A 14582-nucleotide genomic window follows, 5' to 3' on the forward strand; every position below is an offset into this window, starting at 1 on the left:
TTGTGTGAAAGGTTTACGTGCCAGAGCAGGAATAAGCACCGGTGCTGTTGTACGGTATCTTTGCACAGGGGTAACTGCTGGTGAACACTGTGTTTGTATCACTGCGACAGTGCTTGGGTGCACTGGAGTGATTGGAGTTAGAATTGAAGTAATTGGGCTTGAACTGGAGGAAACAGGCAGAGAGAAGGAGCTCTCTGGGAGGATCAGGTGAAGGTTGCTGCCCATGTCGATCACAGCAGTTCCAAAAGGTATGTAGTTCATGTAAGCTGTGGGATAAGAAAGAAAATGCATGCAGATATGAAGCATTCAGGCACAACCACTAAATGGCACACAAAAATATTAAACTCCAAGTTTTACATACAAAAACAGGAAAGAAATGCTACTTGAGTAAAACATGAAGGGCAAATATATTTAATAATTTGATAAAATGTCAACATCAGATCTTTAGTAAAAACAGACTATGGCAACATTTAAATGTAATAAAAGCCACTATCTAATTACATCAATCCAGTTATTATTCTATTTTATTTTTATTCTACTTTATTCTATTTTAGTTCCTAAATGTTATGGCACCCAATACTAGGTGAGAGAGAAATGGTATTTTGATTTTCTGTATGTCCTACACATATGGTAAAATCCTTGAACCTTGATAAATTTCATCCACTATCCACTACCACCAACTGATGCTTACCACCTTGCACAGGAGCGGGCTGCAGGTTTTTCAGGGTTTGAGTCGAAGGAGAAGGTGCAGTCTGGGTCTCTGGCTTCTTTTGACAAGTTGAGGAAACAAAGGCCTGTCCACTTCTAAGTGAAGCAGTCAGAATGGAGGCTTTTTGCTGCACCTGCTGCATCTTAGAAGTGGTGGAGGGCTGAGAACCAAATCCTGAAGATGCTAGCCCTCGCAGGGGAACCAAAACCTGGGGCTGAGGTCTGCTCTTAGCCACTGGCTGCTAAAAAGAGGCATACAATCAAAAATTCAAAATTATAAATTTGCCTGAAATTCTTACTTGTAATTTCAATTTCTTCACAGGAAAATGGCTATTTTGTCATATTTATCTTTAATTCATGTGAACTTTTTTGGAAGTGCTGCTCCTGTATATTTAGATTAGTCATGTCATTTGTTTTGACACATACCTCTGTATGTTTGGCTTCATGAGCCACCCTCTTCTTTCCTGGTAACACTTGGGGTTTGACATTTACCTCCGATTTCTCAACATCTGTAGCTCCATCCTAACAACAATAAGATGAGGAACATGATCATTACAACTGCCAAAGAAATTTCTTCATATTAGATCTGGAGTGTCTGCCACATACTTACAGACACGCCGGAGTGCTCTTCATGTCCTTTTACCTCGTTGTTTGCTTCCATGAAGATCCTGTAACATTCCTCCATTGGGTCACTGTCAGACAGCTCTGCTTCTACTTCTTTACTTCTGAAGGTGAACTCTTCATCCTCATCGGAGCTTGAATCAACGATTACAACTGCATCATCTGCCTTCACCAAAATTTGCTCAGTGGGTTCGGCTCCGTTAGTCAAATCTGAGTAGGCAGATGATGAAATGTGCCAAGCTTGAAACTGGCTGCTGCCTGGTTCTGCTTGCTCCTGGTACATTACAGATGGAGTATGGCTAATGCTAGCTTTACCCTGCATCTGTACTTGGCTTGGTTTCTGGCTGTCGGGCACCAATGATGGTATAATTTGCTTGGGAGAGCAGTGGTTATGAACTCTGCCCTTAGCTGACAGCTCTGTTGTCGGGGCTTGTGCAGTGTGCTGCCTGCATGGTGAATCTGAGTTTGCAGCTGGCTCTTTATTAAAAAGGAAATTCTTCAATGGAAGATCACATGGCTGCAATTGATTCATTTTCTCAACACTATGGGGAAGCTCCCACTGAGGGAATTCAATCTGGAATGGGTTTTTTTCTTCTTCCATCGCCATTTTATTGCAGCTATGATTTTGTTGGTCTGATGTGGCAGAAAGAACTGTAGGCTGAGGATTGTTCTCCACTGCTCTTTCAGCAGCTGACAAACAAGTAATTCTCTGACACTCACTTTCCAGGTCTTCTAAACATCCAGTTAGGTCAATTACTTTCTCATCAGCTGGTATATTTTCACATTTCTTCTTCTTAAAAAGATCAACTACATCTTTACCTAGCTCGTTCTCAGCATCACAATTATGAACTTTATTTGCTTCAAACCTTGATGCAAATTTGTCCTTGAACAGTTCAGCAGTTGAATCAAGTAAACTAGGTGCTGTTTTGACCTTGTTCAGTATCTCTTCCCCATTCTGGGATTTGCCAGAAACACAATCAAGTTTCTGAGTGCGGCCTCTCTTTTTTTCAGGTGAGGGAGGAATGTCAATAACCAGGATGTTGTCTTCATAAGAGTCATCAAGTGGCTCTGGAGATGGTGATCTGGAAAGCGGAGCCTGATATGGGAGCGGCTTCTCTTGGTTACAAGTTACAGTGTTTCTTGGTCTTTTCAAATCTTGCCCTTTAACTTTTTGCTCCTTACCTGATGAGCTGTAAGACCGGAGGTCAGCAGAAAAGTTAGACAGAGGATCATACTCCAAATCAGTCCTTGGTTTTGAGTTGTCAACCACGTACTTCCTTGCTTGGGCGTATGGCTTAGTAAAGTCAGTGCAGGAAGACAGTCCATGAGAACTGCCATCTACATTTTTACCTGCAGTTTCAGGATTGGAAACGGACAAATTAGGCACACTGTTGTTGCCATCAGTCTGTGTAGTCTGATAGCGCGACAGTCGTCTTCGCTCCTGCTCCACCTCGTGCCTTACACTTTCAATCTCCTTGTTAATTCGCTCCAGCTGTTGGAGGCAGTCATCCCTGGATTCATCATTCACTGATACTTTACAACTAGCATATGAACAGCCATTTCTGACTCCTGTTCGAAAGGAATACAAAATAGGACAAATTAGCATTAATGGTAGGATGAAAAATAATACAGGTACCAGGCTAAATATAAAGGACTGACAGCTGTAGGTGTGTGCAGGAACAAACATCTATACATTACCCCAACTTGTTTTTAGATTGTTTCCAAGCTTCTGAATGAATGGGTTTTTTTTTTGTTTTTTTTGTGTGTATGATGTTTGAAGACCAGTTTATTGCAAATTGTTACTTGTAATCTCAAGGGAATGGACACACTAACATGCTTAATAAATATAATTGCAGGGATCAGGACAGAAGGATGGCTAAATTATTCTCTGGGAAATTGTGATTACATAGCTGCATTAACCTCCTGACCCCCATTTGACATCAGATGAATTATTTTTCCCAGGGACCCAGAAACCAACCAGTGCTACAGCCTATAAGTTTAGGCTAGATGATTTAAAGAAAATAAATTGGCATCAACTTATTGATCACTGCTTTATTTCATGTTTTACACCAAAGTCTTAAAAATTCATCAATGCTTCTTAAATGTGAATATTTGATGGTCTTCCAGTTTTCTGTGATAGTAAACATAACGTTAGTGAGAATTATGTTTTGGTCCTTCGGCTGTTACAAACTTAGCATCCCACCCATCTTTTAGCTGATTTTTGTTATCGCTAGCTATTTAAACTAAAAAATGTGTTGTTTTAAGGTTCTAGTTCGGAGCTCTTAAAACAGATGTGAAATGGACTTTCAATTCACTTTACTCTGATGAAGATATACTGTGCCTCTAAGTAACGGGTAAGACAAGACAATTCACACCTGGTGTCGCTTAACGACAGCACGATGTGCCCCACATACTGACCTGTGGACTCAACTATGGATGATTTCTTCGAGGTAACAGCATGTTTGTAGAAACAATGAGGCCGCTCACAACGTCCACGTTTTGATAAAGGGCAGTTTGTGTTAGTAAAGAGACCAGACGATGGAAACATCATGTAAGACACCACGTTTCACGATACTAAAACTGTCCAATTTGAAAAACACCGACGAACGACTCCAACTGAAGCTCAGCTGACGTCACTTATATAGGTTCTGTTCAGGTCACGAGCCCACTGTTGATGGCTGGCTAGTTTAAAAATAACCCTGAATACATTTTAGGGAATTACAGGTAATTGAATGAATAGATATAACATACTTGACCTGGGAGAGTTATTTTATGTTATTTGGCCATGTTGATCACAGTGAGTGTTGTCAGATTTAGACTGTTTGTTTGTTTGTTTGTTTGTTTGTTAAAAATCAACTCAGCTGAAGAACAGTATTGTCCCACATATTTATGCTGCTGAAATTCTTTGGATCTAGCACAGGGGAAACAGGCAAAGGGGCATTTTGTAGCAACTCTGGTTAGGAAAAAGTTATAGGGACTAAAATTGCACCAGTTATTGATATTTGCCTCATACTTAATGTTGCTAAAACAGAACTTTTTGGCAGCAGACATTTAGAGTTGTCCCAATAGAAAAACCACAGGTATAGCTAATACTGAGTTCCATCCACTGAGTTCTATTAAAGGCAGAGTAGCCTAAGGAAATCCACCCAATCTGACAAAAATAGATCTGCTCAACTTGTGAGAGAACCGTTAAAATATTCTTGCAAATAAAAAATGTAAATTAAAATTAGTTATTGTACCTGAATATATGAATATATATATATATATGTACTTGTGGAAAAATAATTTAATCACAGTAAACAGCACGTTTTGTGCCATGAGAATGGTTAATAAATTGTGTCGCAGTAATCCCTCCTCGGCGGCAGATGGCGCTGCAATACAAAACACAAGGTCGGTGCTTGGTAAATTTGTACAGTTTCCGCGCACTACCACCACCATACTAATAGACTGTTAAAGTATTTCATTTGTTGTTTAAAATGGATAACAGCGAGGATGAGCTGGAAGAAAATGAAGCCGTGTGGAAGAACAGTTTCGTGGATTCAGTTCCTCTCAGCCTTGCTGCTGCTCCTGGTAAAGTATGACGCTGAATCGAGACAGTCTGTTAAACCATGATTTAAACACGTTACATAGCTGGTTTGTTGACATACAGAGAGCAACACGACTTTGTCTGTCAGCTGTCTTTGCGTTTCAGATGGTATTTATTGCACGTACAATGTCCTATAAAATGGGAATCTTTACTCTTTATATGTCACAGATATTTCTCCCTCGGATGTGTCTGCGACTAACTTGTAATTTTCGGGATATTTTCAATTAGCTTAGTTGGAAAAAAAATAAAAAGAAATTAACGACATTTATATAATGAATTGCAATCAACCTACTATCTACTCCTATCTTCTTAGAAAGTTAGCTAAATGATTTGGTTGGAATTATTTAGTTTATCAACATGTGTGTGACAAATCTGAATGTTAAGAATAGATAAAAATTGCAGAGAATAAATATAGCTAGCAAAATTAAAGGTAAGATACAACCAAACTAAGGCTGCAACTAATAATAATTTTTATTGCTAGTTATTTTCTCCATAATTGATTAGTTTATAAAATGTCCAGAAATAATGAAAAAAGCCTGTCATGGTTTCTTAGAGCCCAAGGAAACATTATCACATCTACTGCTTTGTCAAACCAACTGTCCATGATCCAAACACATTCAGTTTACAATGATATGTCGTTTGACAAAGAAAAGGAGCTGGAAGAAGAAGCTGGAACCAGCAGATGCTTAAAAATTTTACTTGGGGAAAAAAACTGAAATAATTAAACAGTTGTCAAAGTAGTTGACAGTTAATTTTGTGTACAGCAAGTCCTTTGTGCCTTCTCCCATTTTGTGTTACAATTCTTTTAAAAATGTGTGTATTTTAAGCCATGTTTGTTGCTTATCTAGTTCAGCATACTATGTTGTCAGTTACCCCCTACTGTACTATTTTTTTAATGCCGTGTTCCTAACTAACTCTGTTTCAGGTCCAAGCCTCAGTAAGACATCGCCACCTGCAGACAGAGTCATTCTGCATTTTGACCTGGACTGCTTCTACGCTCAGGTGGAAATGATCAGAAACCCAGCACTGAGAGAGGTCCCTTTAGGTAGCTGGATTAAACTGAATAAATGTTGACTCTCTGTGTTTTTATTAAGAATACTCTTGTGGTTCAGTAATGTTTTTCTTATATGATCAGGCATTCAGCAGAAATACATCATAGTCACCTGTAACTATGTGGCAAGGGAGCAAGGTCTCACCAAGCTGATGTCTGTGACTGATGCTAAAGAGAAATGTCCTCAGCTGGTGCTGGTTAATGGAGAAGACTTGACACACTACAGAGAAATGTCCTATAAAGTGACAGGTAGGCAGAGGTACATCACATCCACAAATAAAGCGTTATTCTGTTTTGTTCTCATAAAAACTGTAGTAGTTACTGAAGTAGTTCAAAAGGTATTTAAGGTCAAATTAGTTGTTGGGCCCTTATCAACTCCCACTGTACATGGTAGTCTTCTAAAAACCAAGCAGTTATGTAGTACTGAAAAGATTACTACATGTAACGTGGCAGTTTGTCTCCCCCTATTGGTGGTGAGTTTAACTGAGTTGCACGCAGCCGTTGTAAACACTAGTCGCAGTAGTCTGTGTGTGTTTGATTATAAGTTGAACTTTTACTGAACTGGGAAGGAAAACATCAAAAGCCAAAGAATGGTAAAGTAATATTACAGGATTCTACTAGCTCAGAAAATCAGACCAAATTTCTGACAGTGGAAATGGAGCTATAACGTGCAGCTGGAACACCAGCATATGAAACAAGAGAATGTCAGGTTTTACTTTTAGAGCCAGAGATTGTTTTTATACTCGGTGGTTTCAACAATTGTCCACTTACAGTAACCTCAAAAACCCAGAATGCAGTGCAAAACAAGACATTTTGCAATTTGAGTAAGGTTACGACTTTACTCATACACTATACTATAGTGTAACCCACAAATTAGGACAGCAAGCTCATCAGTTCATTTTTTGATTAAAAGCAATGTTAATGTTGTTAAAAACAATTTTGGGAAATAAAGTGGATGTTTCCTTTCACTAACCTCATGTATATTTTCTGTTCCTGTGCTCACCTTGCTGTTTCTTGTCTTGTCCATCCAGAGCTGCTGATATCCTACTGTCCACTGGTAGAAAGGCTTGGATTTGACGAAAACTTCATGGACGTCACAGAGATGGTAGAAAGAAGGCTAGCACAGACTCTGGAGTCTAATACTTTTTCATTCAAAGGACACGTCTACAATCAACGCAGTAAGTATCTGTTGTGCCTCTGGTGTGTAGCTGTACACCTTTGTATGTCTGACTCATGAAAACCGGGAAATGAGTTGTGAAACAGCCCAAGTAGAGAAAATATTTGCATTGCACTTTCAGTTTCCTGCAGTTTTGGTTTTCACACCAACAGAAAACACAAATGTCTGTGTTTCTGTTCCTGCTCAGGTGCAGAAGTTAAAGCCAGTGACTACCTGAGGCTGGCTTTGGGTTCACACATTGCAGCAGAGCTGAGAGAAGCCATCTATACCAAACTGGGCCTGACTGGCTGTGCTGGCATCGCCACAAACAAGCTGCTGGCCAAACTGGTGTCAGGCACCTTTAAACCCAATCAGCAAACCACCTTGCTGCCGGAGAACATCAGAGACATCATGGGCCACCTGAGCAGTCTCCGTAAAGTACCAGGTATACCTGCTCAGCTTATGTGTAACTCTGAAAAGTAGTTTTTCATCAGTAGATATTTTGGTGCTACTGTGTTTAAGGTATTATTTAACCTCTAGAGTCCTGAGCTTTGGAAATCCAAGCTGTGCGGTCCTCATATGAGGACGCAGGGACTCTAGAGGTTATGATGGAGCAATAAGGATGCTACTGTACTATATATTGCTGTGAAATGAAATTTCATTCACTTAGATACAGTAATTTTTAACTGTCTTTTTCTCACTGTCACTGTTTGTTCATTTACTTTATCTTTTTATTTGTGTCAAGTATTGCTTGAATATTTTTCACTTTTTCCCCCCATGTCATTTGTGTCAGGTGTCACTGATGATACATTTGTGGTCCCGTCATGTATTCTTAGGGGTGGGTCATCAAACTGCTAAGAGACTTCAAGCCCTGGGGTTGGTCACTGTGAAAGACCTACAGCTCTTCCCACTGACTGACTTGGTGAGAGAGTTTGGAGGTCCCCCTGCTCAGCGCTTGAAGAACCTGGCCCTTGGCGTTGATGACTCACCTGTTACCCCTACAGGGGCTCCTCAGGTAGGCTAGGATATCCCTGAAATTATCAGCATCTACTTAAACTGTCACCTGCCATTGTATGTTTGCAGTCAGGCAAAGGAAGAAATTAATCCCCCTCTTTTGCATCAGTGTTTCTGTTTGGAATCTGTCCCCCAGCCCACCCCCAGTGAAAATGAAAGAATGTACAGTATGTTGCCATAGTACATTTTAAATGTGAAAACAGCTGTACTATGTTTTACCATGATTCTTGACATGTTTCAGTCTCTCAGCGATGAAGACTCCTTCAAAAAAATGTCATCAACTAAAGACGTTTTGGAAAAGATTCATCAGCTCTTGAGCAGCCTGGTGGAGAGGTCAGGGCCAGGTTCACCACCTGTTTAACCCCTCATCACTCAACCTGTCATTGTAGTTTTTAAGGCATGAGTCACGGAATCTAACCCTTCTTATCCATTTGAAAACTAGGATGCACAGAGACGGCAGGCAGCCTCAAACCTTCCGGCTTACCATCCGTAGATTCTCAGCAACCAACAAGTGGTTCAGTCGTGAGAGCCGACAGTGTCCGATTCCCAGCCACATAGGACAGAAGATCGCCGCTGGTAAGCTCGAGACCAAGGAATGACACTCTAATGTCCCACCTGCAAAAGCTGCTGTGCCACATGTAAACGCTTTATCAGGATTTCAACTCTCTGTAGAAGTGCTTGAAAGTGTATTTATATATGAAAAATGAAATAAAGCCATGAATGCAGTAGATTTTTTTTTTCTGTTAAATACAGCATCTAGATAAATTATCTGGATGCACTATCATGAAACAGTTTACTCAACGCCATGTGAATAGGTTCACCATGATTTTTTGGCTTTGCAGAGCACAAAATGAACAAAGCTTCTACAAAGTACAAATTTACTTCTTTGTCTTGATGAGAAACTGCTTGTGCACTGTGTTTTTGCCATGGACAGCAAGACAAAATAATCCAACTACCTGTTGTATTACTAATGGTTCAAATGATTATATGGAATACAAAAGGAGTTGGAATGAGTGTGGAACCCCTGCTTGGTTGATTTTTTATTTTGATTCTTTTTATCATCTCTACTCAGGCTTTTTCTCATCATCTCCATATCCTGCTGTCTAAAGCTGTTATTTTGTGTAATGTCTCTATAGGCAGCAGTGATGATGCTGTGGTCCAGCTGCTCCCGTTGGCCATGAAGCTCTTCCACAAGATGGTGGACAGCAGCATCACCTTCCACCTCACCCTCATTAACGTTTGCTTTAGTAACCTGCAAACCAGGAGAGCTGTCAGCGGCGGAAAGGGCTGCATAACATCTTTCTTCAGAGCGTCTCCCAGAAAAATACAAATCTTGTCATCACAAAGCCAGGTACTACAGTGTAATGCAGTATAATCTGGCTTTTTACACTTTGTTGGACTTCAGCTCCTCAAATACAAGGAATTGCTGATTCACTTCATCTTGTATAAAAGTAAATGGCATTGCTTTGTGCTTTAGACTGTTGGTTAAACAAAGCAAGACACTGGAAAATATTTTTGAGATTTCTTATTCAAAGCAGTTAACTGACTGAAGTAGTAGCGGACACAATAACTATGTATATCCTTTCCAGACTGCTTAAAGTCAGATATCAAAAGTTTTGAAATAACATTAGACAAAATATGTAAGACTTTATCAAATGAATTTAAAACCTTTTAATATCTTCTAAGGTTTATTTTAGAGGTAAAACAAAACATTTTAAGACCTGCAGATATCCTGGAGGAAACTAACAGCATCTGAATTGTAACTTCTTTTTTTTTTTTTTCAAAATATCAGCTTGAAAAAAGATTGAGTTACAGCTTTTAAGTTGTGAAGATTTGCTGCTTGTCTTGTGTCAGTGATTCCCATGGATGAGACGAATCTGTTCGTGAGATGGTTGATGGCAGAGGTTAAAAAATACAGTTCTGCTATACAAATTTTAATTCTTATCTCCAGCCTTTGCTTTTTATTAAAAGTACCTCTTTGGACCTCAAAATTATATTCAGATGTGACAGTATGACACATCAATTGTGATGAGGAGTCCCAGATAGACACTGAAGTAGTTTAAGAAGTAACACTGGACCAGAAAACACAGGATAGTAGACTCAGAATCTTAGGTTCAGGAGTGTCACACACAACAAGTTGTTCATCCTTGTTTGAAAAATCATTGTCAAATGAATTGATAATGAAAATACTTGTTAGTTTCAACCAAAGAAATATTTATTTTTAATTGGTTTATCCATCCGTTTTGGTCACTTATCTGGGTCCAGGCCACATTAATTTAATTAATTATAGCATTAGCAATGATTTTTAGATACTGCTGGGAGGTACTGAAAAAATGTGATATGATAATTAAGAGTAGGCCATATTGTCCCTTCTGGTATTAAATGATGCTTGCAGGTTTCTTACTCTTTTTAGAAATAACGTGTTAGTACTCTGAATTTTCTGATTTAATTTGTGCCCCTCCTCTTTCATGCTCCAATAGGGTGATTCCTCTCACAGTGTGGATGGTCACTGCACAGACCACCAGTTCAGCACACATGGCATGGCTGCTCAACATCTCTCACTAAAGACAGTAACCACAAAAAGCCCTCGTAGCTCAGAGGCAGCACTCCATGGGTTCAAATGGAAACAGAGCACTGTTGTTGCTGAAGAAGAGAATCAAAAAGCATCCTGCTGCACAACGGGGTCAGATCCGGGTGAAACAAATGACACTGTGACACATCAGTTGCCTGCAAATATTGACCCCAAGGTGTTCAAGCTTCTCCCTGAGGAAATCCAGAAAGAGCTGCTTTCTCCTGCCTACGTAAACTGCCTTCTCAGCACTTCAGACTCACAAAATATTAAAGATGTAACAGCAGCTGCAAATGAATTGGAGCCTTCTGACAGAGTGAGTGCTGTAAATCACCAGCAACCTGCAGGCACAAGTGCGTTTCCAGTAGAAAACGTCTTGGAAGAAGAGAAACTGTCATTCCCCCAGAGTTCTGACTGTGAGTTCCCGGGAAATGTGGACCCTAAAGTGTTTTCCGAGCTTCCACTGGATGTTCGAATGGAGTTGATGTCTGAATGGAAGCAGCAGAAGCCAGTCCTAAAGGCCCCTTTTTCCAGGAAACCAGTGAGAAGCTTGATAACCAAAGAGAGAAATGCTTTAGGAAAAGGCAGTCAGACAAACAGTTTGTTGAAGTATTTCAAACGGAGTTAGAATGACAGAGGCAGGACATATTACTGTTCTTAAAGAAAATATTTTATATTTTTGTTGAGTTGTTCTCATGTGATTATATACAGGGATTGAACACAATAAAAACAACATTTAACAGTACCCCACAACACAGCATGTATTGGGCCGCATATTCCTGACCTCCGGCTGTCCAGCCTAAAGTTTGTCCTACAGTACATGTCTAAACCCAACCCAGACACAAACATAATTTCTAAATTTATATCTGAACCCGGCCTGAACCCTCTGGTACCGATAGGTCCCATTGGGCTCAGTTCAAATATCCACACTCTACCCCACAATAGCCCTTTAGCGAGTTGTTAAACCTTTTGGTTTTTGGTGACAACACCAAATCAAAATAAAATTAGACCTGACTGAAGGTTAAGTTAATTAATTGGATATAAAAAAAACAAGGGTCCCCTTACAAGCATTTTCTGTAGCTTTTAACTGCAGGTTAGTAGCCAGAAGCCAGTAATTGAACTTGATTTGTTAAAATACTACTCCAAATTCAATAATTATTTACTCTTTACTATTATCAACCCCTCTGACAAACCCAAAAGCTATTAGGTTTTGGCTAAGCTGTTTTTATTTTTTGTGCACCCCTGTGTCAGTGTGAATATGCAGATAAGTTACCTTTTTAGAAATAAAAAAGTTTACAAAGCTTAATATTAATTTCAGAATATCTACAAACTTCCTGATTTTGTGTGAAATCTCTCTACCTGAGGTTTTCCTGAAGACTTTATCTAAACTATCTAAATATCATTGATATTTTTATAATTAATTTCATATAAGATGAAGACAGAGTATATTCCAAAAACTTAAAGTTTAAATGAAGTCTCTAGCTTTAGCTCCACTGTTTTCGTATTGTTTTCACAGTGTAGAAAACCAGGTTTTTAGTGCTGAGCCTTTATAAATGAGGCTCATTCCATGGTTGGACAGTTTCCATTGAAAAACTAACAGGCAAACATTATTAATCGACAACGGACACAATCCACTTTTCAAAGAGCCTTTATTTCCTCATGAGAAACAACCAAAAGCACAAGGTCTGTAAGCACAGCCCCCTTTGGTTCTCGCTGGCTTAAAACTCCACCCTGGATCACATGCAAAGGAGAAAGGTTTTGAATTTTCAATGTGCATCACATCATGACCGTGATTATTTTATTTAATTAGGACAAACTGGGTGACCTCTGAATGGACTTTGCTGCAGATACATTGGTAAGGAACTTTTTTTGTGAGAGATTTGTTACACTGTGTCATGCTTACTATGAGACATATTACTGTGCTACTATAATTCTGTGGGTATTTTAGGAATTCACAAAAATAGCTTGTCCATGTTTTCCTCATGGAAATGTGTGTTGTCTGCTAAAGACATGGGTTAGAAGGTTGATTTCCCAGACTGTCTTCATTCTGCTGGTTACAACAAACCCACTACCAGTAATCACACACCTTTTAAATGGGGCTCTCAAGCATCTCTTACATAACCAATCAGATTTTCCATTAATATTTATTGGCCTGTCAAGTGTAACTGAAGCACTGAGGCGACCTGAGTAGTGTCATGCACTGCTGAGCCTCTAAGTTGATGAAAGGACTTCTGTCTGCTAAACAGGCCATGTTTATTCGCTCTGCAAACACTGACTGCTCATGTGGAAGCCAGCTCCAGTCATGTGGTAGTTCCTCTCTGATCAGCCTAAGCGGTGGGGAGTTGTGATGTCCTGCTAAGCCTGTGTGATGCTACAGCTTGGGGGGGAAGAATTTCACCTTTTTTTCCCAAGTGTACTCACTGTATAAGCAAGGTTGGATTACCGATCAGGTAAAGCGGGCAACTGTCCAGAGGCCCCAATACTCCAGGTTCACTCCATATCAATTGGTTGTGTATTATACTAAAGCTCTAAATTGGTTTAGTTTATATTGGGCACATTTGTTTTAAAGGTTTGGCTTATCAAGTTGCTTCTTTTTTTCTGTTTCCAGTAATTAAGGCATAGAAAACCTCAGAATTTTCCATCATAGAGGAAGTGTAAGGCTGCAGCCATCAATTATTTTCACTTTATTTGATAATTATTTTCGGTATAATCAACTGGGTTTGTTTATTTTATAAAACCTTAGAACATAGTGGGGGGACACCTTTATTGAGCTTACTCTATTAGAAAACTGGAGCAAGCTGGAGAAACTAGTACCAGTGAATTTTTACCATCTTTGCTTAAAAATGAGTTAAATCAAAAATCTTTTTTTGTAATTGTTGCCAGTGAATTTTCTGAGTTGACAGTTTATGACCATGACATGTCAGGTATAGGCTACTGGTTGGTTTCTGGGGAAATAATGAAACTGACGTGTACAGCGTGGGGTCTGGAGGGGCCCCGAAGGTTATCCCGGTCTAAGACACCTCTTCTAAACTCTCATGGTTTGGTGCATGATGCATCAAACGAGCAGTGCAATTTACTGTAAGTTCAACTGTGTGGCAGGTTAAAGCTGCACGATGGCTGACTGGGACTATGACTATCTGGTCAAGCTGCTGGCACTGGGGGACTCAGGGGTCGGAAAGACCACCTTCCTCTACAGGTACACTGACAACAAATTCAACCGCAAGTTCCCAACCACAGTGGGCATTGACTTCAGGGAAAAGAGAGTGGTGAGTGATTCCTTATATGCACCTAATAAGATCCAGTGGATATATCTCACCTGTTATCTAAAAGGGATATTACTTTTGCAATAGAAGCCATGGGTGCTGTTTGTCTTAACTTCTGCTTTTTGGGTGGACTATCATGCCTTGTGGTTTGGTTCAGATGTACACTGGGACAGGTGCTGGTGGAGCAGCTGAGAGGAACTACAGAGTCCACCTTCAGCTCTGGGACACAGCAGGACAAGAGAGGTTTATTTTTTGGATTTTTCCTTCTTTTTTTTAAAGTGGAACTCACTTTTTGGTGAAAGTGGTGATGAACATCTAAAGGGGTCACAAGCCAAAAAACATTAGGAACCTGTATAATCTGTATTGTACCAATGCTGTAGATTAATATATGGTTTTAATATAAAAAAATGTGTATATCTGCCACATAATGGAAGTGAAGTAAAGAGTTTATTTCCCTCTGAATTATAATGAAGTAGAAGTATAAAGTAGCATAGCACATAAATACACAAGTAAAGTACAAATCTATAAAATTTATCCAAACTGATCACTTGCATGGATAAAAATCTTCACCGGGAACCAAACTAACAAAAGTTGTCCATGTGTTTTCAGATTCA

The 14582-nt window shown here is 39.5% G+C and overlaps 3 protein-coding genes across 4 annotated transcripts in view; 2 read left to right on the plus strand and 1 right to left on the minus strand.

Annotated features, from left to right (window-relative positions):
• LOC109953040 (uncharacterized) overlaps positions 1-3963 on the minus strand; it is a 10010-nt gene extending 6047 nt beyond the window's left edge. Inside the window, exons 1-5 of the mRNA XM_020588392.1 lie at positions 3748-3963; positions 1319-2898; positions 1135-1230; positions 692-950; positions 7-266 (exon numbers count right to left, since the gene is read on the minus strand). Coding sequence (XP_020444048.1) covers positions 7-266; positions 692-950; positions 1135-1230; positions 1319-2898; positions 3748-3880 — 2328 coding nt within the window. The 5' untranslated portion in view covers positions 3881-3963. The remainder of the gene's footprint in view (positions 1-6; positions 267-691; positions 951-1134; positions 1231-1318; positions 2899-3747) is intronic.
• A 738-nt stretch (positions 3964-4701) lies between these two features.
• On the plus strand, positions 4702-11653 carry poli (polymerase (DNA directed) iota). 2 transcript variants are annotated; one of them, XM_020588394.1, is made up of 10 exons: positions 4702-4899; positions 5841-5960; positions 6051-6215; positions 6998-7144; positions 7337-7567; positions 7959-8137; positions 8378-8469; positions 8579-8712; positions 9273-9487; positions 10617-11653. In XM_020588394.1, exons 1-10 carry the CDS (start codon positions 4806-4808, stop codon positions 11331-11333), a joined length of 2094 nt encoding a protein of 697 aa, XP_020444050.1. In that variant the 5' UTR covers positions 4702-4805; the 3' UTR covers positions 11334-11653. The 2 variants fall into 2 exon arrangements, with proteins under 2 accessions (XP_020444050.1, XP_020444049.1); XM_020588393.1 differs by having other exon boundaries at positions 7331-7567; positions 10617-11651.
• Positions 11654-12104: 451 nt separating this feature from the next.
• The window catches only part of LOC109953033 (ras-related protein Rab-27B-like), a 3706-nt gene continuing 1228 nt past the window's right edge, over positions 12105-14582 (plus strand). The window contains exons 1-2 of the mRNA XM_020588377.1: positions 12105-13971; positions 14126-14242. Coding sequence (XP_020444033.1) covers positions 13819-13971; positions 14126-14242 — 270 coding nt within the window. The 5' untranslated portion in view covers positions 12105-13818. The remainder of the gene's footprint in view (positions 13972-14125; positions 14243-14582) is intronic.

This window comes from Monopterus albus, unplaced genomic scaffold (assembly GCF_001952655.1).
Source record: "Monopterus albus unplaced genomic scaffold, M_albus_1.0 scaffold535.1, whole genome shotgun sequence".
Lineage (NCBI taxonomy): Eukaryota > Metazoa > Chordata > Actinopteri > Synbranchiformes > Synbranchidae > Monopterus > Monopterus albus.